At 47.0% G+C, this 22,826-nt stretch overlaps 1 protein-coding gene across 2 annotated transcripts in view; it reads left to right on the forward strand.

Moving 5' to 3' along the window:
- Positions 1–22,826, forward strand: part of USP24 (ubiquitin specific peptidase 24) — a 233,216-nt gene that overhangs the window by 59,842 nt on the left and 150,548 nt on the right. For both annotated transcript variants that reach the window (XM_063939298.1, XM_063939299.1), the window contains exons 2-9: positions 7,951–8,116; positions 11,314–11,381; positions 12,401–12,544; positions 13,111–13,233; positions 13,328–13,363; positions 13,701–13,766; positions 16,481–16,546; positions 17,609–17,683. In XM_063939298.1, coding sequence (XP_063795368.1) covers positions 7,951–8,116; positions 11,314–11,381; positions 12,401–12,544; positions 13,111–13,233; positions 13,328–13,363; positions 13,701–13,766; positions 16,481–16,546; positions 17,609–17,683 — 744 coding nt within the window. The remainder of the gene's footprint in view (positions 1–7,950; positions 8,117–11,313; positions 11,382–12,400; positions 12,545–13,110; positions 13,234–13,327; positions 13,364–13,700; positions 13,767–16,480; positions 16,547–17,608; positions 17,684–22,826) is intronic.

A 22,826-nucleotide genomic window follows, 5' to 3' on the forward strand; every position in this document is an offset into this window, starting at 1 on the left:
TCTGTGGGGGAGTGCAAGGCTTGTGCCCATGGGCACATTGACGGAATTGTTACTGAGGGACTTCATGGCCAGTGTGCAGAATTGTATCACCCCCATAGTGCTCTTTTTAAACTAACAGAATTCCTGCTGAATTAGGCTGTCACTGGCGTTTAGATGTAGCTATCGGCAGAGGACTGTGGTAACTAACAAATGGGTGTTTAAAGACATTTTTAAAGTAGAAAACTGAGCCCAAAACTGTCACAAGCTAATGACTTACAGTGAACGACGCTATTTCCCTGTCACGTGCGCAATTTTTCAGTTATCTGAATCGTTTCTGTGGAACAGCAAAACAGGCTATTAACCAACCAGCCCCGTTCTAGCCACATAACACCCATCCTCTACTCCCTTCACTGGCTGCCTGCACGATGGCGAATCATCTTCAAGATTGGCTTACTGAGTTTCAAAGCATTCCATGACCAAGGCCCAAGGTACCTGAAGCAGCTTCTGACCCCATACTGCCCCACTCGATTACTGCGATCTGTAGATGAAGGACTTTTAGCAGTACCTAGAATCTACCGTAATTCATCTGGGGTTCGAGCTTTTAGTCATGCGACTCCGACTCTATGGAACTCACTTCCCCGCACAGTGCGAGAGGCCCCAACTATAGAATCCTTCAAAAGTAGACTCAAGACTTTTCTGTTTACTCAAGCATTTCCATAATGTCCCTTTTAGTATCTTCATGCTTCTGTATTTTATGAAAATGTACTTCATTATTTTCTGTACTATATTATGCTATGTATCTGTTAAGCGCCTTGAGTCCTATTGGAGAAAGAGCGCTATATAAATAAAATTATTATTATTATTTCCCATTGAGTGCTGTGTCACTATACTGTGGGTGGAACACTGCATCGCCATACTCCCTAGCACGTCTTTGGGGGGAGGGGGGGGGGGGTGCAGCGATGGCGGTCTACCCTCCCAAGGCCTCCCCTATCCTCTTCTAAGCATGCACATTAAGCACCAGAGTTTGGACCCCTGCGGCATGCGATTCCACACACACGTGGCTGCATCTGAAAGGTACACTTTTTAAGTCTTAAGAACCCCTACTGCAACATCAGCCATAAAACATATGGCTAAGGAAAATTAGATTATTTCTAAGACGATACTGTACATATAAAATTATTAATATGCTAGTAGTACACTGTCATTGAAGTTGGGCTCGGGAAACTTGGAGGGCCTTTATCTATGAATAGAAGTATCGCTTGCACAATTATGTGTGTGTTATTGGTCAGTTTGCTGGTGAACAGGTTGTGTAAAGGATGGAGAAGTGACACTTCTGTACACAAGCCCTAAACAGAGAATGTTAGTTATTTAATAAGCTTGTGTGTTAGTCCATGTATTCAAATGATAAAAAAGCTGTGTGTGATATTCAGGAGACGACAACATTTGTGGTGACGTTTTCTGGAGGGAACCTGCTGTCTGCGCACCCCAGGCTTGTAGTGTAAAGCAGCGATGGGGAACCTTCTGCCCTCCAGTTGTTGTTGAACTACACATCCCAGCATGCCCTGCAACAGGTTTAGCATGGCTAAATAGCAATACTGTAGCAAGGCATGCTGGTATGTGTAGTTCAACAAAGGTTCCCCATCTCTGGTGTACAGGAATCCCTTCTATACTGTAGGTTTCCAGTGTGTTGGCTGACAGAGCAGGTACCCTGTCATTTCTGCAGCCGTTCCTGTCTCCTAGCAGGGGTCCTGTGTGCCAGCCATCAGTGCTCCTTCCATTACTAGACACTGCAATGTTGTGGGGACTTTCATAAAGCTGGTTCTCAATGCTACATGAGGTTATACTGGGCTCTGTATTTGCATTTGTGGTTCTTGTTGTCTAGCTGTGAGTGCTTTGCGGAGTATAATTGTTTTTCCTCCTTCCTTAACTTAAGATACACCCATCCCACGCCCCGTTTTACATAAGAATTGGATGTGTAAATGTGACGACACAGCTGGTCTCTCAGATATACAGTACTCGTTTCCTTTTGCTCAGGCAGCAACAGAGGACCATGCAGGTAACAGCTGGACTGTATCCGACCTGGGGACGGTTTAATGCTAGGTGTACACATTTACAGGTCATTTCTCGGCTGGTCAGTCCGATTTATTGCAGAGTGTGTACACACAGCGCCCGGAGCCGACTGTCGCACACAAACCTGACAGATCGTCCCTCAATGTAGGAGTACTGCAAGCCGATGTTATGCAGCAAATGCAAAGTGTACAGAGATTGCCTGACACCCTGCATGCAACAATCTGTCCTTATAGGAACGATGTGTAGTGTGTGTATATTAGACATCAGATGTTCTCTAGATCACTTCAGCGATGACCGCATTTGATTTGTGCAACTTGTCCACTTTCCTCGGGGCTTTCTGCATCCCCCCCCCATGTGACTTCTTGCTTTGTCCTCCCATAGAGTTCCAGAAAACCTGACATGCAGCAATAAGTACAACTCGCGCAATCCGATTCCTCAGCGGGATTATACTGAAATTAAAATATCTTGTACTTTGCGCTAGAATCAAAGGAGGAGGGGAATTCACTTCTAAGAGATGTGTCGCCAAAGGCAGTAGTGACGCTCAGTATGCCAACATTTGAAATGTCGACGTGGTCATGATATTGGCATTGCATTTTTCAGGTCAACATCTCATCAATACCGACATGTTAGATGTTGGCATTTCAACCATGTCGGCAACATTTTGATCTTGACATATGTCAGCATCATGACTGCGATACCTCATCGTTGTAATACTATGCTATGTGTCTCTGGGAATTGGGACATTTTACATTTGTGTAGGTCACAGGACTTCCTGGATGAGCGGATGGCACTCGGCAATGCAGAAACACACAATCCCTGCCAGGACCCTGAAAGAGCGCTCTCTTCCCCCTCGCTGTCACTGTTCTGTGATTTCTCACACTGGTTGCTTTGTTATTCCAGCTGCGAGGATGGCATGGTGCCTTTGCCTAATGATCGTGTCTCGTGAATTATTCAGTAGACTCTCTGTGTAAATAAGACATCGTATAATCTGCTTGTTTCTCCTTTTCACCTCGTCATGTAATGCAGCAAATTACAGGATGTCTGCTATAAACTTCTTTCTTACTTGCCAGAGGGTATTAATTGAAAGTTGCATTTCTCTCTGCCCCATATGCAGGTGTACATACTGAGAATGATATAAATGGTCCCCATGTCTTGGCTGTTATAAAGTCTGTCTCTTTAGCCATCGCGCACTCTGATCAAGCACCTCTCTGCAGCCTTTGGAACCTCATTCATGCTCGAGGGCCTGTCATAAGCTCATGCCAGCAGTCTATCCTTGCCAAATTGGGTCGTGCATTCTGCTCATGTGAGAGCACATTGATACCAGTTGCATCCGCTTTCCGCCACGGTCCAAATACTGGTGTCCGCTTCACACTCTGTTATCCGTTGCCTCCATTAAAGATTGCTTGCAAACCTCCGCTCAGTATTTGTTTTATGATGGCATGTAATGCATTTTGCACTTCGTGTGACGGTGAAGTACGTGGGTTTAGGTTCCAACAACCTACAGTATTTGTGCCTCTTACTGGCCGCATATTCTGACAATGGTCAGTTTGTCGCACAGATTTCATCAAGACACTTCCCAGATCATAGAGCAGTGATTTTCAACCGCTGTGCCGCGGCACACTGGTGTGCCGCCAGCGGTTGTCAAGTGTGCCGCCGCCAGAGATCCCTGCTGCCAGTCCCCGTCTGCTGCCGTCTTCACTATACAATGACCGCGTAAGAGCTGCCTGCGCTGCCCGATAGTGATACTGATTTACAGCATCACTATCGGGCAGCACAGGCAGCTCTTCTGCGGTCACTGTATAGTGAAGACGGCAGCTCTCCTGCGGGCCCGCCCGTGACCCCTACGACGTGGCGTGACTCATAGGTCACGTACACATCACCATCCCGCCTAGGCAGCGACTAGTTTCCCTTCGTGGCCCGTGCTGCTGTGTTCTGCTCCTCAATGCTCCTGCCGCTAAGGGGGAAAACAAAAAAGGTTTGGGCCAGTGCTTTATGATGTGTGTGCAGTGCCATTACTATGGGGGTCAGTGTGTGTGTGGTGGCATTACTGTGGGTGTCAGTGTGTTTGGTGGCATTATTATGGGGGTCAGTGTCTCTGGTGGCATTACTGTGGGTGTCAGTGTGTTTGGTGGCATTATTATGGGGGTCAGTGTCTCTGGTGGCATTACTGTGGGTGTCAGTGTGTTTGGTGGCATTACTATGGGGGTCCGTGTCTCTGGTGGCATTACTGTGGGTGTCAGTGTGTTTGGTGGTATTACTATGGGGGTCAGTGTCTCTGGTGGCATTACTGTGGGTGTCAGTGTGTTTCGTGGCATTACTATGGGGGTCAGTGTATTTGGTGGCATTACTATGGGGTCAGTATATTTGGTGGCATTACTATGGGGGTCAGTGTGTCTGGTGGCATTACTGTGGAGGTCGGTGTGTGTGGTGGTATTACTATGGGGGGCAATGTGTGCAATTACTATGGGGGACAGTGTGATGGCATTACTATGAGGGTCAATGTGTGGAATTACTGTGGCAGACAGTGTGTTCAAGTACTGTGCATTATTTTAATAACTGTTGGGGACAATGTGTGTGTGTTTTTAGCCTTGGGGACAAATATGTTTGTTTAATTTCCCTGTGTGTGTTTTATTTTTCCGTGGGGTACCGATGGTGTGCCTTGGCAATTTTTAAATCTTTTTGGTGTGCCGCGAACTGAAAAAGGTTGAAAATCACTGTCATAGAGATTAGTTCTCTTCCCCACACAGAGTGGATAGATTGGGCTCATAAGATTGGGACTAGTACTCTGTCCATCCTATGGGCATTAGTTCATCCTGTTTCCCTGCCTACAGAAGAGCATCCACTGTAATTTGTAGGACTCCAAGTATTGGGCTGGAGATGACTAGTTAGCCTAATCCTCCAACACCTCCAGGTGGGTGGGGCTCCCAGCAAATAATGTGCCTACTCCTCCAGGCAGGTGGGGCTCCCAGCAAGTAATGTGCCAACTCCTCCAGGTGGGTGGGGCTTCTAGCAAGTAATGTGCCAAGTCCTCCAGGTGGGTGGGGCTCCCAGCAAGTAATGTGCCAACTCCTTCTGCCGGGCAGGTGGGGCTCCCAGCAAGTAATGTGCCAACTCTTCCAGGCAGGTGGGGCTCCCAGCAAGTAATGTGCTAACTCTTCCAGGCAGGTGCGGCTCCCAGCAAGTAATGTGCCAACTCTTCCAGGCAGGTGGGGCTCCCAGCAAGTAATGTGCTAACTCCTTCTGCCAGGCAGGTGGGGCTCCCAGCAAGTAATGTGCTAACTCCTTCTGCCAGGCAGGTGGGGCTCACAGCAAGTAATGTGCCAACTCCTTCTGCCAGGCAGGTGGGGCTCCCAGCAAGTAATGTGCCAACTCCTCCAGGTGGGTGGGGCTCCTAGCAAGTAATGTGCCAACTCCTTCTGCCAGGCAGGTGGGGCTCCCAGCAAGTAATGTGCCAACTCTTCCAGGCAGGTGGGGCTCCCAGCAAGTAATGTGCCAACTCCTCCAGGTGGGTGGGGCTCCTAGCAAGTAATGTGCCAAGTCCTCCTGGTGGGTGGGGCTCCCAGCAAGTAATGTGCCAACTCCTCCAGGCAGGTGGGGCTCCCAGCCAATAATGTGCCAACTCCTTCTGCCAGGCAGGTGGGGCTCCTAGCAAGTAATGTGCCAAGTCCTCCTTGTGGGTGGGGCTCCCAGCAAGTAATGTGCCAACTCTTCCAGGCAGGTGGGGCTCCCAGCAAGTAATGTTCCAACTCCTGCCAGGCGGGTGGGGCTCAAAGCAAGTAATGTGCCAACTCCTCCAGGTGGGTGGGGCTCCTAGCAAGTAATGTGGCGACAACTCCTGGTGGGTGGGGCTCCCAGCAAATAAACTGATCAAAGAAACTGCCCAGATTTAAAATTTGTGGGAAACCGATCAGCCAGAACAGGTTCGGTATATTATGTTGATATGTTCAGCATGTCAACATTGATGAAATGTCGACCTGGTCACAATGTCGAGGATTAATATTTCATTTAACCGTAATCCTAATGTCGACATTTTCACTATAATAACATCACTATAATGACGTCACTAAAATTACTGTCCACATCCTGGTGTTGACATGTCAGCATAATGATTGACTATGTGATTGCATACCTCCAGAACCATATAATGTCTGTCCTACTGCGTCATCTTGTTGTGCTACTGACAAATCCTAGTCCCCCTCCTATGTAGTGCTCAGTCTCCTGGGAGTGATACATAACCTTGTCTGCACCTTCTATGCAGCAGATTTATTAGCAGGTACAAAAATCCCCCTGTCACCTTTTAATAAAACAATAGTGGGAATGTTCCGCAGGCAGCATCCTCTCCTACTGGAAGCGACAGTGATATTATAGCCCAGCTTCACACCCTAGCATAATACGGTTAAGGAAGAGCAGCAGCCGGTAGCTTCACATGCAAGTGGCCGGCTCTCAGTATGAGTGACATTAGGTGGTTTAGATGCCCCTTAACCATTGGCACAGCGGTCTAAATTCACTTAGTGGTATTGCTGTCCCTGTTCTGGAGTAATTCTTTTAGCCGTAGTGCAGTCCTTATTCAGTCCTTGTGTGTAGATTGGTATTAAGTGACCATGAGGTTTTACCATTGAACAGAGTTTTCTGCTCATTACTGTAGGGCTGTGCCCGTGTAATGCAGATAATGCTTACCTCTCATGGTCTTGTTTTTGGTTGGACAGTCCAGAATCTGTAGGGATTGGGAGGTGCTCTGGGGCAGGCTGTTAAGCCGGGTGTCTCTCTACGGTGCGTGTCATAAAATAAATGAGATTTTTCTTAGAAATATGCCCACCAGAGGTGTGGCCGTGCCCCCTCGTCACAGCCTCTGGTGTTGGAAGATGTGAATAACGTGTGCTAGGACTATTGAGTATAGAATTTGGACTACAGACCAGCTCCACCTTTATGAACCATGCAACAGCGCCCTTTTATATTAGTACTTCTATTGTACCTCAATGATATAGAGCAGTTTACCTATTGTAGTCAGCAATAACTTAATGTATTTCCCACCAGCTTATTTGGGGTTAATTCAGTTATCCGCTGTGCTTACTGCAGGATTTTAGGTCTGGGGCTGTTCATTTATCGGCGTGAGCTCCAGATACCACGTTAAGCACCGTGGCTAACTCACGGTAAGGCACAGTTATGGGTTATGTTGCCAGAGCTATGCAATTACCATGTGCAGAAAGTCCTGAGGGTTCACATAACATGGATTTCTATTTGCATCTTCCTGATGTGGCAACAAAAATACTCATTAAGAGCACCCTCGGGGGTTACCGCGGGCAGTAATTGAATAGCTCTTGGCTCTAAACCAGGTAGCTAAAAGTTCACAGTAAGTCACGCAGCTAATTTGAATCCCGCCCCCCCCCTTACTTGGGGTTGATTCAAATGTTCAAGACGCCCCCTGCTGGGCTTCTAAAGTAATGGGCGTCAGAGTAATTCAATTGTTGCACTGATCAGATGCCCATTAGTGTTTATTCGCTGAAAGCACTTGGTTCAGCCACGCAAACTAGCTAAAACCGTCTAAAGTTCTAGTGTGGGCGTCTAAAGTCCTGGTTTTGGTGCCCAAACGACAGACTTTTCACACGATGTCTGCCACATCTGATGGGAATATTTAGACGCCCAGCAGGGGGCGCCGAGGACATTTGAATCACCCCCATAGACTAGGTAACTGTTTTTAACAAATACAATATGATTGCAATAATCAAAGCAACGGAGGAGATGAAGGTGTGAAAAGAGATGCTACTCTCTAGGCTTACTGTGTATCACTATTTGGGCATTAGCAGTCTAGGCAGTAAATGAGTTATAGCGGTATATGGTTTAGGAGGGTAAGATGTATCATTTTATAACGTTGCTGTTTGTTATCTGTGTTCTCCCTTTTAGAAGAACGACGAGAATGGCAACAGTTCTGGAGAAAGCGTCGAGTTCCCCACCACAAACCTCTATGAACTGGAGAGCCGGGTGCTCACAGATCACTGGTCCATTCCGTACAAGCGAGAGGAGTCCCTGGGAAAGTGCTTGATCGCTTCTACTTATCTGGCAAAGCTCGGTAAGACCACAGCCACATGAAGGAAGACTTTGTATTGTCCTGGGGGGGTTAAGTAGCAGCGTAATGCTGCTCTACCACCTATAAATCCTATTATTCCGGTGATTGATTGCAGATCTGCTGTGAAGAGACGTTTTACCTGCTCACTCAGTTACTCCTGTAACTCCTTCCAGGAATCTTTAGTATTGTGCCCAGCTGGGACCGTCAGTCAGCAGAACTGTTACAACCACTTGCCCAGCCCCGTGCGTGACTCAAACAATCCCCATGGTCCATGTCTGCAGAGCGACCACTCCAACGCTGCCTGTTTAGGGAAACGTAACCCCTCTGACGTGGAAGCGGAGCTCGGGCTATGCAGATCATTCAGCCTTATATTAATGTCACATACACCAGATATACACATATAGGGGCTAAGACAGACCTGATCGCTGCTGAGCGTTTTTGCATCGGCACATGCCAGACAGCCGACGGCTGTCTTAGTCCTGCGATTGCCTCTGCCTGATTGACAGGCAGAGGCGGTCACTGGGCGCCAGAGGCGGCCGGCGGAGTTTGGCCGCCGTTTAGGGGGCGCGGTCCAGGCAACGCAGGCGTGCCCGAACCGTTGAGGGGGGGCGGGCAGTGGCGACTGCGTGACATCAGATGCAGCCGCTGTGACCTGGGCAGCGATAAGTAGCTCACTGCCATCGCACAGGAGCTGCGCAGGCTGGGAGCTACTCTTCCAGTACAAAAGCATCCCTGCCGTGTGTTGCTTTGTACTTGTGCGAGGGGATGGGGGGTAAGGTCAGGCCTGACATGCGGGGTGGACTAGCCCTGTGCTGGGCGTCCCCCCGCATGTCTGAAGACTGATCTTAGAAGTGCTAAATTTAGCACCTATATAGTGTTCCCTCTAGAAATGAAATGGGGCAGGGCACCTGACTCTGGGGGTATATTTGCGCGCGCGCCCGAAACGGGGGCGCAGCCATGTAAATTAGGGGGCATGGCATCTTTACACGCTGGGAGGTCAGGAAGCAGGCGGCTGTTCTAGCAGGGCGCCGCAAAAGGGGCAGGGCGGGTTTTGCCTTTTAAAAAACGGGCCCTGCTAAAACAGCCTAGAGTGAACACTACCTCTACGATCGGGTCTGAATTAGGCCCATAATCACTATAATAGCTATTACTGCTCCAAGCTGCATACCAGATCCGAAGTGCCAGACAGACGGTTGTGAGACAACAGAGTCTGTGTGTAATTCAGAGCAGCAGATCCGTGTTATATTATCATTGTGCTTCAGTCTAAGCAGGGATAAGGAAGCTGAAGAGGCTGTGACGGAGGCTGGCAGTACAGTAGGGGCAGTCACGTATGCTGCATTTGTGCCAGACACTTTGTGGCATAGTTATCACATTCCGCATCTCAGATGTGGATGGGGTGTGATAAATTCACCCAAATTCGCATTGCGGTAATTGAATACATAGTAAGGATGTATCCATTAGGGAATCCTCTCCCTAAACTTCTTATGGTATTTTTTGCTAAATATACCGCCAGATTCTCCTCCAATTGCCCTATAGTACGTTTATTTGATACTAAAATAATGTGAAATGGATGTGAAAACACCCTTTTGAACATTGCTAAATATAATACTAATGAATAAGCCCATATGTCACTTACAATCTTGTTTTATGGGGAGGGGGGGGGGGTTTGTGACATTTGTGTTGGGCATCCTCTAAAACTTAGGCTGTTGTAGAACTACAAGTCATAGCATGGCCTTATAATTGGAGGCACATTGTGCATCTCCGCCAACATCTGTGGTTCACAATCCATCATTGCCTATTTGGGGGTCCTGATACAGTGGCGCTTTGACCACTGGGATACATTTTCCGCTTTCCATAGTCTTGGCTACAAATGAAATGTGTCTCTCCATATTTTGTCCCAGTAGCAGTAAAAGGTTTCTATAGAGCCGTCATTGGTTATGGAGCTGATCATCCGCCAGATGTCATCCGGGGTACAGAGGAAGCAGAAACCATTCACGCTGTCGCATTTGTATATTCTTTTGTTCTCTTGTCGAAGTTTACAGAGAACATAATAGCATATTTATTATAGCAATGATTATGTACTGCGCACAGACGGTTTCTTTCCAGGCTTAGGAATCTCTTGCAGATGTACTTGCTACAATAATCTCTCACGTGTTTGGCTTTACTGTAAGGGTTACGTAACATAGGCTACTGAGGAATAGTATCCCTTATCTCTGATAGGTAAAGTGTTTCTGGAGAATAATAGGATCTAGGTTGTGTGTTTTCAGTAATGGAAGGTAAGGGTTAATTGGAAGAATGATTTGGGGCCATTTAATTAGAGCCGATGGCAAACTGTGCACATCACTGCTGATTATGGTGCTCCAATACTTCAGATATTCCTCTACAACGTTTTTGAAGTGTGAAGGAAAAATCTGCGCTGTCGGTGGGCCTGAGGTGTCTGAGAAACAGACAGGAGTACCGTGAGGCATGAGGTGTCTTAGAAACACAGGAGTACCATGAGACATGAGGTGTCTGAGAAACAGACAGGAGTACCAGCTCCTTGCAGGTCAACTCCGCTAATTTAATTGCTCCCCTTTGCTCTTATGTTGTACATTCTAACAGTGATCAGAAGTGACGGGGACCGGGACTAGGTAGTAACTACAACCCTTATTTCTCAGTCAGCCACTAGGGGACACTGGAACATGCTGACACTGGGGTATAGACGGGTGGCTATAGGGAGCCTGGCACTTTAAATTTTAAAGAAGTGACCCTTATTTTACACTACTGTGCTGTATTCTATGACCTCCTCCTTTCCTCACCATTTGGTACCTCACCCTTTATATTATAGGGGGAGCGGATAAGGCAGTGGAGTATGACTGCTATTTGTGTGTTCATGTATTACTTTTGATGATACAAAATTGTGCTTTTAGCATGTATATTTTTTGCTTTTCTCCTTTATTAAAGAATCAGTTTACAACATTCTTAAGCGAACTGTAAGAAAACAAGTTTTAGTGACTCATTTGTAGTGACAGCCCACAGACTTTTCCTTCCCAGCCCCCACGCTGTTTCCTGCAGCGCTCCCGTCTGTGTAGGAGGTGGTTATCTAATTCCTAGTATATTAAATGTTGTTGTTTTTGATTAATACACAAAGGGTTATTTCTTTCATCCTACAGTGTCTGATGGTTGTTAATCTCCCTCTGTTTTGTGTAACTTTCCGGCAGGTCTCTCCGACTCCGATGAAAACTGCAAAAGGTTTATGGAGAGATGTATGCCAGAGGCTTTTAAGAAGGTAAAACAGGTGGTCCTGTTCTCGTTGCTAGTTTCCCAGATCGCAAAACAGAAACGTACTTCGTGTGGCTTTGTGACATTGGATGAAGCTGTAACAATGACTCCATATTACAATGTGTGACACTGGGTGAGGGGGTGATCTCTGTCCTGGCAATATGTTGCAGACAGAACAAGCCGAATGCTGAATTGGGTGTTGCACAAACTTCCTGTTCCATTGCATGAGGAATGTGTGACAGATTTGCATATATGCATTTGTTCCTTTAGTTGTTGATTGAGGTATATATTTATTTGCAGTTAAATACCCAGATTGCACAGATTGCAGAGAGACTGGTAATGGTCAACCACATGTCTCTTAAAGGCCACCATCCACTAGGGAGCTTTATCTCAGCAATGAGTTGGATCCGATTTTCCCGCAGTCTGGCTGGGAGCTTCCCTGGAGCCCTGCAATTGCGATTTGCTACTTGTGATTTTTCTCATGCAATCTAACGTTATTAAACCTATTTCTGTGCAATTGAGATAAATATAACGTACAGTACGCGTGATCTGAGACTGCGAAGGGAGACACGCGGGAGCGTGCATTGCAATTGCACGAAACGGACATGCAATGTGACACTTCATGCTATCTGTCTCAGAAATTCATCTCAGTTGCATAAAAACAGGCTATATGGCACTAGTGGATGGGGGCCTTTAGTGGGTTGATTTTAGTTGGACACGTGCTGTCAGATTGGGCGAGGGGCTGCAGAATATACTGTGTGTGTGGATCTCCTCGCCACATCATTAAAGTGCACACACAAGAAAGTCAGACGTTATTTGCTGAGCAAACCTGTAAATGCAGCCTCGCAGTTCACAAGGGACCAGTCACACAACTGAGGCATGAGGTGCTATTGTGTCCCTCTCCATAGAACACTCCTAGAACAGTCCATCAGAATGATACAGCGTGTAGTGCTTTTGTAAGTGCCCCTGGATTGTGCAAATCCCTCATTCGGAGAGGTTTTTTTTTCTTTTCCTTTTAATATGAAGTTGCTGACATCCAGTGCTGTCCACAAATGGGGCACCGAGATCCACGAGGGAATCTACAACATGCTGATGCTTCTGGTAGATCTGGTGGCGGAACGAATCAAGCAAGAATCAATTCCCACTTGTCTTTTGGGCGTGCTCACCATGGTAAAGTATCTTACTCTGTGGTGTTCCCGTATGATATTATACTGTACTCAGCACTTCCTGCAAGGCCTCCCTCCAGTGACTCACTGAGTTATTCATCAGGAAGCGTCTGCCTGGTCACTATCGGGGCAGGACTGTGCTCTCAGGAGATGCTCCTGCCTCCCCGTAGTGCATTATCTTAGTAGTGATCAATAACTAGGTCTGTATAAGTATCTTAATTCATGCGCTCCATTATGTATAATCCTGTGCATTATTTGCTGACGTAGCCAAGACTACTACGCACGCACGCACGCACGCACACACACACACATTACAAGCTGTGTTGTAACCGGAGTTTCCGATTTTCTTGAAATCATTCTTCTCACTCTCCTACACTCCACGGAGGTCCCCTACTTCATGGGCAAACCAGTACCCAGGAATGAATGGTGTACCGGGGCCTCGAATTATCTCACCGATGTTGCTAGTTTCTTTATATAGTCCCAAAGCACCTGTTTCCGGTGTGTGTGTGTGTGTGTTGTATGGGCACGTAAAACGTATTAAGAATTGCTTCTCTTCCTGCACCGTGCCAGGCCTTCAATCCTGACAATGAGTACCACTTCAAGAACCGAATGAAGATGTGCCAGAAGAACTGGTCCGAAGTGTTTGGTGAGGGGAACACTTATGCAGTGTCTCCGGCCAGCAACCTGCAGAAGGTGAGAATAAGCCGCTTCGTTATGGCGCCAATACTGCGCCAATTTATGGTGTGAGGATCATGAAGAGTAATTGTCTCTCTTGCGTCTTTCCTAGGAACCCCATGGCTGGCTGGTAGATCTAGTCAACAGAGTAAGTATCGTGGACAGAATGGAAACCCTGTGAAACATATATTTAAAGAAACCTGATAATAGCAAAAGAAACCGATCAGTCTCTAAGTTGTTGTTTTTTAAAGTGACTTTAAAAAAATAAATAAATAAAAACCTAAAAAGACACTTCCCCTTTGCTGCCATTCTATATAAATGTTTATAGCACTGTAAATTGGTAACAAATAATATTCAGCATTATTGTAGGTTTTACCTTACAGTAGGAAGTGTATACGTGAGATTTTCCTTCCAGTACTCTCAGAAATGTAATTGAGGGTTTTAGGATGATGTATAAAGAACCTCTCCACTCCCTCTCTCTGCAGTTTGGTGAACTGGGTGGTTTAACAGCAATTCAGTCTAAGTTGAACTCTGAAGATGTAGAACTTGGGGTAAGTCGTCTGCTTGTTATTCCGTTGATCAATGGTTGTGTAATGAAAGCATAATGCCATAATATAGTCATTGCAGTGTAGAGGACTTTAAAAAAAGGTTTGATGTGGTAAACCCAGCACTGTATCCACAGCAGGGTTCATTGGGCAGCACGATGGCACAGTGTTCAGTATTGCTGCCTCAGAGCACTGGGGTTATGAGTTTGACTCCTGACCACAGCCCTGTCTGTGTGGAGTGCTTATATTCCCCCCCATGTTTGTGGGAGTTGTCTGTGGGTGCTCCTGTCTCCTCTCACAGGGAGAGTCATTGGCTGCTTACTGATATGTTATGAGTGTGCTTGTGTGTTAGGGAATTGATCAATGACCAGTATTCTCTGTGAAACGCTGCTGTATAATTGGTGGCGCTTTATGACTTGTAATAATAATTATGTATTGGTGCATTGATTATTATCAAAACCATTTTTGTTGTCTGGATCTGTATGTTTACCATGCAATTGAATGCACTTTAATTGCATTAGGTAGGTATGGCCCTTTGCCACAGGCACAATGCAGGGTTCGCTGGCTCCCGGGCATATGCAACTAAAAGAATCCCTCACACCTGGTTTCCATTCCCTTTGATTTTTGAATTTTTTTATGTGCACCCATCAGCCATAACATTAAAGCCACCTGCCCACTATTGTGTAGGTTCTGCTAATACTGCCAGTACAGCTCTGACTCTTTGCAGCATGGAGCCCACAGAACCCTGGCACCAAGATGTTCATAGCAGGTCCTGTAAGTCACCAGGTGATGCCTCCATGGCTTAGATTTTTTTTTTTCCAGGACCTCTCTCAGATGCTCAGTTGGATTGAGATCTGGGGAATTTGGAGGTTATATCAACACCTTGAACTCTTTGTCATGTTCCTCAAATGAACAATGTTTGCATTGTGGCAGGGCGCATTATCCTGCAGAAAGACGCCCCTGCCATCAGGGAATACTGTTGCGATGAAGGAGTGTATACTTGGTCTGCAACAATGTTTAGGTAGGTGGTACGTGTCACAGTAACTTCCTCATGAAAGGCAGGACCCAAGGTTTCTCAGCAGAACATTGCCCAGAGCATCACACTGCCCCAGTGGGCAAGCCTTCTTCCCATAGTGATTCCTGGTGCCATCTCTTCCCCAGGAAATGATGCACACACACCTCTCTGCCCACATTATATAAATCAATAAAAAAAAAAGTGATTAAACAAACCTGGCCAGATTCTTCCATTGCTTCATGGTCCAGCTCAGGTACCCATTGTAGGTGCTTCCGGCAGTAGTCCGAGGTGAGCATAGTCCCTCTGATCGGTCTGCAGCTACGTAGCAAGCTGTGACACCATTCCATCATAGCCAGCATTAACTCTTTCAGCAGCTGCAGTAGTGCTTCTGTGGGGTCGGGCCAGACAAACTACTCTTCACTCCCCTCACGCATCAGTGGACCTGTTGCCGGTTCACTGGTTGTCCTTCCCGGGACCACTAATCACTGCATACCGGGAACACACCACAAGACCTGCTGTTTTTGCGATGCCCTGAGTCAGTCATCTAACCTTCACAATTTGACCTTTGTCAAAGTTGCTTAGATACTTACACTTGCCCATTATTCCTGCTTCCAACTCATCAACTTCAAGATTTGAGAGCTCACTTGATGCCTAAAGTATGTTTAGATGCGCCCTCTAGTGGCTACATCTCCATATGGGAATTATAATATAAGACTTTTGGGGTGAATTCAATGGTTAGAGCGCCAAAAATACTGTTTGGGCACCCAAACCACTGACTTTTTGCACATTTCTGCTCGCCGAATCACTACCTTGATACTCCCAACTGAGCAACAATTGAATTGCTGCATTGGATGCTCACTAGTAATAGCTGCCGGCAAAACAATTGAATTCACCATCTCTGTCTTTAATCCACTTGGAAGACTCTAGATAATGGGGTATAGAGTGTCCTTTTGGACTTTGGCACTTAATTTTGTCTGTATTTCCACTCTGCATTGCCTTTTATTGCGGTGAGGAAACCTGTTACAGTGTGAAGGCACATGGTACAAGATCAGTGAGCGCCTGTTGGGAGGTGCGGCACACCGCTTTGGCTGAACGGCTGTGTCAAGTGGCCGTTTGGTCTCCGCCCATACTTTTGCTAAATTTTACCATTTCATGTTTTCAGCTGGCCCACTCTCCCCCGTCGTACTCATTCTAAGTTAGCGTATAGTTTAAAAACGTAGAGTTATTGGCAATCTGTTTAACATCTTACTGATCGGCCACAGTAGGTTTTACGTATGCCGGTAGCGCTGTAACTCTGTAGCACCATTTTTTAAAATAACGCTTCTTAGAGTCACTTATGTGCTCTATTTGTGCTGCCATATGTGACCTTTGGCCTGTAATCTGCGCTGAATAGATTGTATAAAGCACTTCTGCATTCAACAGCGTTTCAGGTAACCAGGTAATGTCACCAGGATTTTCCTGCGTGGTTGTGTCTCCGGTGGCAGTGTATGGGTTGTCCAGGTCGGATCTCCCTTATCACTATAGCAATTGGAGCCAGTGTAACATAGCAATACACCAGGGATAGGAAGGGATTCATTGTTTTCTGCCTTTTCTGGTGGCTAGTAAGATGCGGTGTGATTGGAGCGTTGCATGCTTTGGGTGTACGTATTGCTGGGGACAGGATGGGTTTTACCTCCCTCACTGGACTTTTCTGTTTTCCTACCAGGCAGTGTCAGCATTAGTGCAACCTCTTGGAGTCTGTGCAGAATACCTCAATTCCTCTACTGTGCAGGTAAGAGCACTGTCCTGGGGAGGGGCGTACAGGTGTGACAGAGCCAGGGAAGTAACATAGCCCTCTGTGCCAAATGACTGGGCATAGTGACTGCTTTAAGCTTAGGCATTAATAGAATCATGCGCTCTATAGAACGACGACTTAACCAATATCTATAAACCATGTAACACTATATGTATAAACAAGCAAAAAGCCGTATACTGAATTCTTATCATATGCTTTAGGGGAGTAATATATAGTAATGAAGAACTAATTTCGTATATATAAGCAATGTTATTATTCATTTCATTTTAACACTGTGAGGTCTATTTACTAAGCTGTGGAGAGAGATAAAGTACCAACCAACCAGCTCCTGTCTGTCATTTTTCAAACACAGCCTGTAACACAGCAATTAAGAGCTGATAGTTTGGTACTTTATTGATCTCCAAGTCTTAGTAAATAGGCCGCTATGGGTCGTCTACAGAATTGGACGCAAAAGTAATAGCAAAGTGCATCTGAAAAGTAGCAACCTCCCCCCCATACCTGTGCCAGAAGCGCCAGGTATACAATAGGTGGCGTGGCTTCACTGTGAGCACACACAACTAAATATGGCAATACACAGTGCATACTTTCTGTTCAATGTAATAAGTACCCAAGTGCCTTGTTAAGCGATCAAGACACAGATATAATTGTTTGCTTTGACTTAGAAACCACATTTGCAACAGTTTCACTCTATTTGCATTAGTGGGTGTGTTTTAGTCACTTTTGTCCAATCAGATGCCGCCATTCGTCCGTCATCAACAGTCCACAACTTGCACCAGGGTTTCTCTACCTGCAAGTTTGCTCCCCCTGGGTATACACATCTTCTTGGTACCCATTTTGCTGACAATTCGCATCAACACACCATTCCATGCCCTTACTTGACTTTGCCGTATCTGCATGCCCACTCCAACTTGAGTCCAGGCCCCCTAGTCACACTCAGTCACAAGTCCAAGCTACATCTAACTCTGAGGAAGGCTCTTTCTCTATAAGATGATGATGTGTGTGTTTGAGAACTGAATTGGAATATTTCTTCCCCATTAGCCGATGCTGGATCCAGTGATACATAAGATGATAAAGTTTGTCCAGGGCGTGGAAGAGAAAGATCTTAAGGACAAGGTAATAATATGATCTACTAGACTTTCATGTAAAGGAAAATAGGGTTTGTTATTTCACAGTATAATACTACTGCATAACCTCCCTATTATTTTATATCTGCAATCCCTGGGCATGCAGGTTTGTTAATAAAACAAGGAAAATGTACACTTTATATTTGTGTGTTACTCTTATAATGAATAGGTTGATGTATTATACTCCTGAATCTGTACGTTGGGGACACTCCAGTTTGAATTTATTTCCTGAATGTTTTGACTTTATCACTGGTCTCCTACCAGATCCGGTATCCGGACAGTGTTCTCCCCAGAAATATTAGTTTTTTTGCGGGGCAGTATTATGAGGCAGCGGGTGTGGGTGTTGTAACGCAGACCGAACCCTACCACAGCAATTAAGCAGCAGCCCACCGTGCATCCTCCCTCTGTCCTCCCCTCTCATCCGGTATCTCATTTAGGCAGGCACCAGTTAGACGAGGGGGAGACTGTGAGGCTGGAGTGCTTGCCTCCAGTGACCAGGTGGACCGGGGGAAGGGGGCAGCCGGTATCCTCCTTCCAGCAGCGACTGCTCAGACAGTGTGTACCGGGGTCCAGGTGGAGGGAGCGGACGGTATCCTCCTTTTCTCTAACGTCCTAAGTGGATGCTGGGGACTCCGTAAGGACCATGGGGAATAGCGGCTCCGCAGGAGACTGGGCACAAAAGTAAAAGTTTTAGGACTACCTGGTGTGCACTGGCTCCTCCCCCTATGACCCTCCTCCAAGCCTCAGTTAGATTTTTGTGCCCGAACGAGAAGGGTGCACACTAGGTGGCTCTCCTGAGCTGCTTAGTGAAAAGTTTAGTTTTAGTTTTTTTATTTTCAGTGAGACCTGCTGGCAACAGGCTCACTGCATCGAGGGACTAAGGGGAGAAGAAGCGAACTCACCTGCGTGCAGAGTGGATTGGACTTCTTAGGCTACTGGACATTAGCTCCAGAGGGACGATCACAGGCCCAGCCATGGATGGGTCCCAGAGCCGCGCCGCCGGCCCCCTTACAGAGCCAGAAGACAGAAGAGGTCCGGAAATCGGCGGCAGAAGACGTCCTGTCTTCAACAAGGTAGCGCACAGCACTGCAGCTGTGCGCCATTGCTCTCAGCACACTTCACACTCCGGTCACTGAGGGTGCAGGGCGCTGGGGGGGGGGGCGCCCTGAGACGCAATAAAACACCTTGGATGGCAAAAAATGCATCACATATAGCTCCTGGGCTATATGGATGAATTTAACCCCTGCCAAAATACATAGAAAAACGGGAGATAAGGCTGCCGATAAGGGGGCGGAGCCTATCTCCTCAGCACACTGGCGCCATTTTCCCTCACAGCTCCGTTGGAGGGAAGCTCCCTGGCTCTCCCCTGCAGTCACTACACTACAGAAAGGGTTAAAAAAGAGAGGGGGGGCACTAATTTAGCGCAGTATTAAAGATACAGCAGCTATAAAGGGAAAAACACTTATATAAGGTTATCCCTGTATATATATATATATAGCGCTCTGGTGTGTGTTGGCAAACTCTCCCTCTGTCTCCCCAAAGGGCTAGTGGGGTCCTGTCCTCTATCAGAGCATTCCCTGTGTGTGTGCTGTATGTCGGTACGTTTGTGTCGACATGTATGAGGAGAAAAATGATGTGGAGACGGAGCAGATTGCCTGTAATAGTGATGTCACCCCCTAGGGGGTCGACACCTGAGTGGATGAACTGTTGGAAGGAATTACGTGACAGTGTCAGCTCTGTATAAAAGACAGTGGTTGACATGAGACAGCCGGCTACTCAGCTTGTGCCTGTCCAGACGTCTCATAGGCCGTCAGGGGCTCTAAAGCGCCCGTTACCTCAGATGGCAGTTATAGACGCCGACACGGATACTGACTCCAGTGTCGACGGTGAAGAGACAAATGTGACTTCCAGTAGGGCCACACGTTACATGATTGAGGCAATGAAAAATGTTTTACACATTTCTGATAATACGAGTACCACCAAAAAGGGGTATTATGTTCGGTGAGGAAAAACTACCTGTAGTTTTCCTGAATCTGAGAAATTAAATGAGGTGTGTGATGATGCGTGGTTTTCCCCCGATAACAACTGATAATTTCTAAAATGTTATTGGCATTATATCCTTTCCCGCCAGAGGTTAGGGTGCGTTGGGAAACACCCCCTAGGGTGGATAAAGCGCTCACACGCTTGTAAGAACAAGGGCTCTACCCTCTCCTGAGATGGCCGCCCTTAAGGATCCTGCTGATAGAAAGCAGGAGGGCATCCTAAAAGGTATTTACACACATACTGGTGTTATACTGCGACCAGCAATCACCTCAGCCTGGATGTGCAGTGCTGGGTTGGCGTGGTCGGATTCCCTGACTGAAAATATTGATACCCTAGATAGGGACAGTATATTATTGCCTATGGAGCATTTAAAAGATGCATTTCTATATATGCGTGATGCACAGCGGAATATTTGCCGACTGGCATCAAGTCTAAGTGCGTTGTCCATTTCTAACAGTAGAGGGTTATGGACACGACAGTGGTCAGGTGATGCGGATTCCAAACGGCATTTGGAAGTATTGCCTTATTAAGGGGAGGAGTTATTTGGGGTCGGTCTTTCAGACCTGGTGGCCACGGCAACAGCTGGGAAATCCACGTTTGTACCCCAGGTCGCCTCTCAACATGAGAAGACGCCGTATTATCAGGCGCAGTCTTTTCGTGGGCAAGCGGGCAAAAGGTTCCTCATTTCTGCCCCGTGACAGAGGGAGAGGAAAAAGGCTGCAGAAATCAGCCAGTTCCCAGGAACAGAAACCCTCTCCCGCCTCTGCCAAGCCCTCAGTATGACGCTGGGGCTTTACAAGCAGAATCGGGCACGGTGGGGGCCCGTCTCAATGAATTTCAGCGCGCAGTGGGCTCACTCGCAAGTAGACCCCTGGATCCTTCAGGTGATATCTCAGGGGTACAAATTGGAATTCGAGACGTCTCCCCCTCGCCGTTTCCTAAAGTCGGCTTTACCGATGTCTCCTTCTGACAGGGAGACAGTTTTGGAAGCCATTCACAAGCTGTATTCCCAGCAGGTGATAATCATAGGTACCCCTCCTGCAACAGGGAACGGGGTATTATTCCACACTGTTGTGGTACCGAAGCCGGACGGCTCGGTGAGACCGATTCTAAATCTAAAATCTTTGAACACTTACATACAGAGGTTAAAATTCAAGATTGAGTCACTCAGAGCAGTGATTGCGAACCTGGGAGAAGAGGACTACATGATGTCTCAGGACATCAAGGATGCTTACCTTCATGTCCAAAATTTACCCTTCTCACCAAGGGTACCTCAGGTTTATGGTACAGAACTGTCACTATCAGTTTCAGACGCTGCCGTATGGATGGTCCACGGCACCCCGGGTCTTTACCAAGGTAATGGCCGAAATTATGATACTCCTTCGAAGGAAGGGAATTTTAGTTATCCCTTACTTGGACGATTCCCTGATAAGGGTAAGATCCAGGGAACAGTTGGAGGTCGGTATAGCACTATCTCAAGTAGTGTTGCGGCAGCACGATTGGATTCTCAATATTCCAAAATCGCAGCTGATTCCGACGACTCGTCTTCTGTTCTTAGGGATGATCCTGGACACAGTTCAGAAAAAAGGTGTTTCTCCCGGAGGAGAAAGTCAGGGAGTTATCCGAGCTAGTCGGGAACCTCCTATAACCGAGCCAAGTCTCAGTACATCAATGAGATGGTTCTGGGAAAAATGGTGGCTTCCTATGAAGCAATCCCATGCGGCAGATTCCACGCAAGAACTTTCCAGTGGGACCTGCTGGACAAATGGTCCGGGTCGCATCTTCAGATGCATCAGCGGATAACCCTGTCACCAAGCACAAGGGTGTCTCTCCTGTGGTGGTTGCAGAGTGCTCATCTTCTAGAGGGCCGCATATTCAGGACTGGGTCCTGGTGACCACGGATGCCAGCCTGCGAGGCTGGGGAGCAGTCACACAGGGAAGGAATTTCCAGAGTTTATGGTCAAGCCTGGAGACATCACTTCACATAAATATCCTGAAGCTAAGGGCCATGTACAATGCTCTAAGCTCAGCAAGACCTCTGCTTCAAGGTCACCCGGAGTTGATCCATTCGGACAACATCACGGCAGTCTCCCACGTAAACAGACAGGGTGACACAAGAAGCAGAAGGGCAATGGCAGAAGCTGCAAGGATTCTTCGCTGGGCGGAAAATCATGTGATAGCACTGTCAGCAGTATTCATTCCGGGAGTGGACGACCTCCACCCGGGAGAGTGGGGACTTCACCCAGAAGTCTTCCACGTGTTTATAAAACTCGACAAGTATTGCGCCAGGTCAATGGACCCTCAGGCAATAGCTGTAGACGCTCTGGTAACACAGTGGGTGTACCAGTCAGTGTATGTGTTCCCTCCTCTGCCTCTCATAACCAAGGTACTGAGAATTATAAGATGGAAGGAGTAAGCACTATATTCGTGGCTCCGGATTGGCCAAGAAGGACTTGGTAACCGGAACTTCAAGAGATGCTCACGGAGGATCCGTGGCCTCTACCTCTAAGAAGGGACCTGCTCCAGCAAGGACCCTGTCTGTTCCAAGACTTACCGCGGCTGCGTTTAACGGCAGGGCGGTTGAACGCCGGATCCTGAAGAAAAAGGCATTCCGGATGAAGTCATCCCTATCCTGATCAAAGCCAGGAAAGATATAACCGCAAAACATTATCACCGCATTTGGCGAAAATATGTTGCGTGGTGCGAGGCCAGTAAGGCCCCGACGGAGGAATTTTCAACTAGGTCGATTCCTACATTTCCTGCAAACAGGAGTGTCTATGGGCCTGAAATGGAGGTCCATTAAGGTTCAAATTTCGGCCCTGTCAATTTTCTTCCAAAAAGAACTAGCTTCAGTCCCTGAAGTTCAGACGTTTGTGAAAGGGGTACTGTATATACAGCCTCCTTTTGTGCCTCCAGTGGCACCTTGGGATCTAAATGTAGTTTTTGGGTTCCAAAAGTCACATTGGTTTGAACCACTTAAATATGTGGAGTTAGAATATCTCACATGGAAAGTGGTCATGCTGTTGGCCCTGGCCTGGGCCAGGTGCGTGTCAGAATTGGCGGCTTTATCCTGTAAAAGCCCTCATCTG

This window comes from Pseudophryne corroboree, chromosome 9 (assembly GCF_028390025.1).
Source record: "Pseudophryne corroboree isolate aPseCor3 chromosome 9, aPseCor3.hap2, whole genome shotgun sequence".
Taxonomy (NCBI): Eukaryota; Metazoa; Chordata; class Amphibia; order Anura; family Myobatrachidae; genus Pseudophryne; species Pseudophryne corroboree.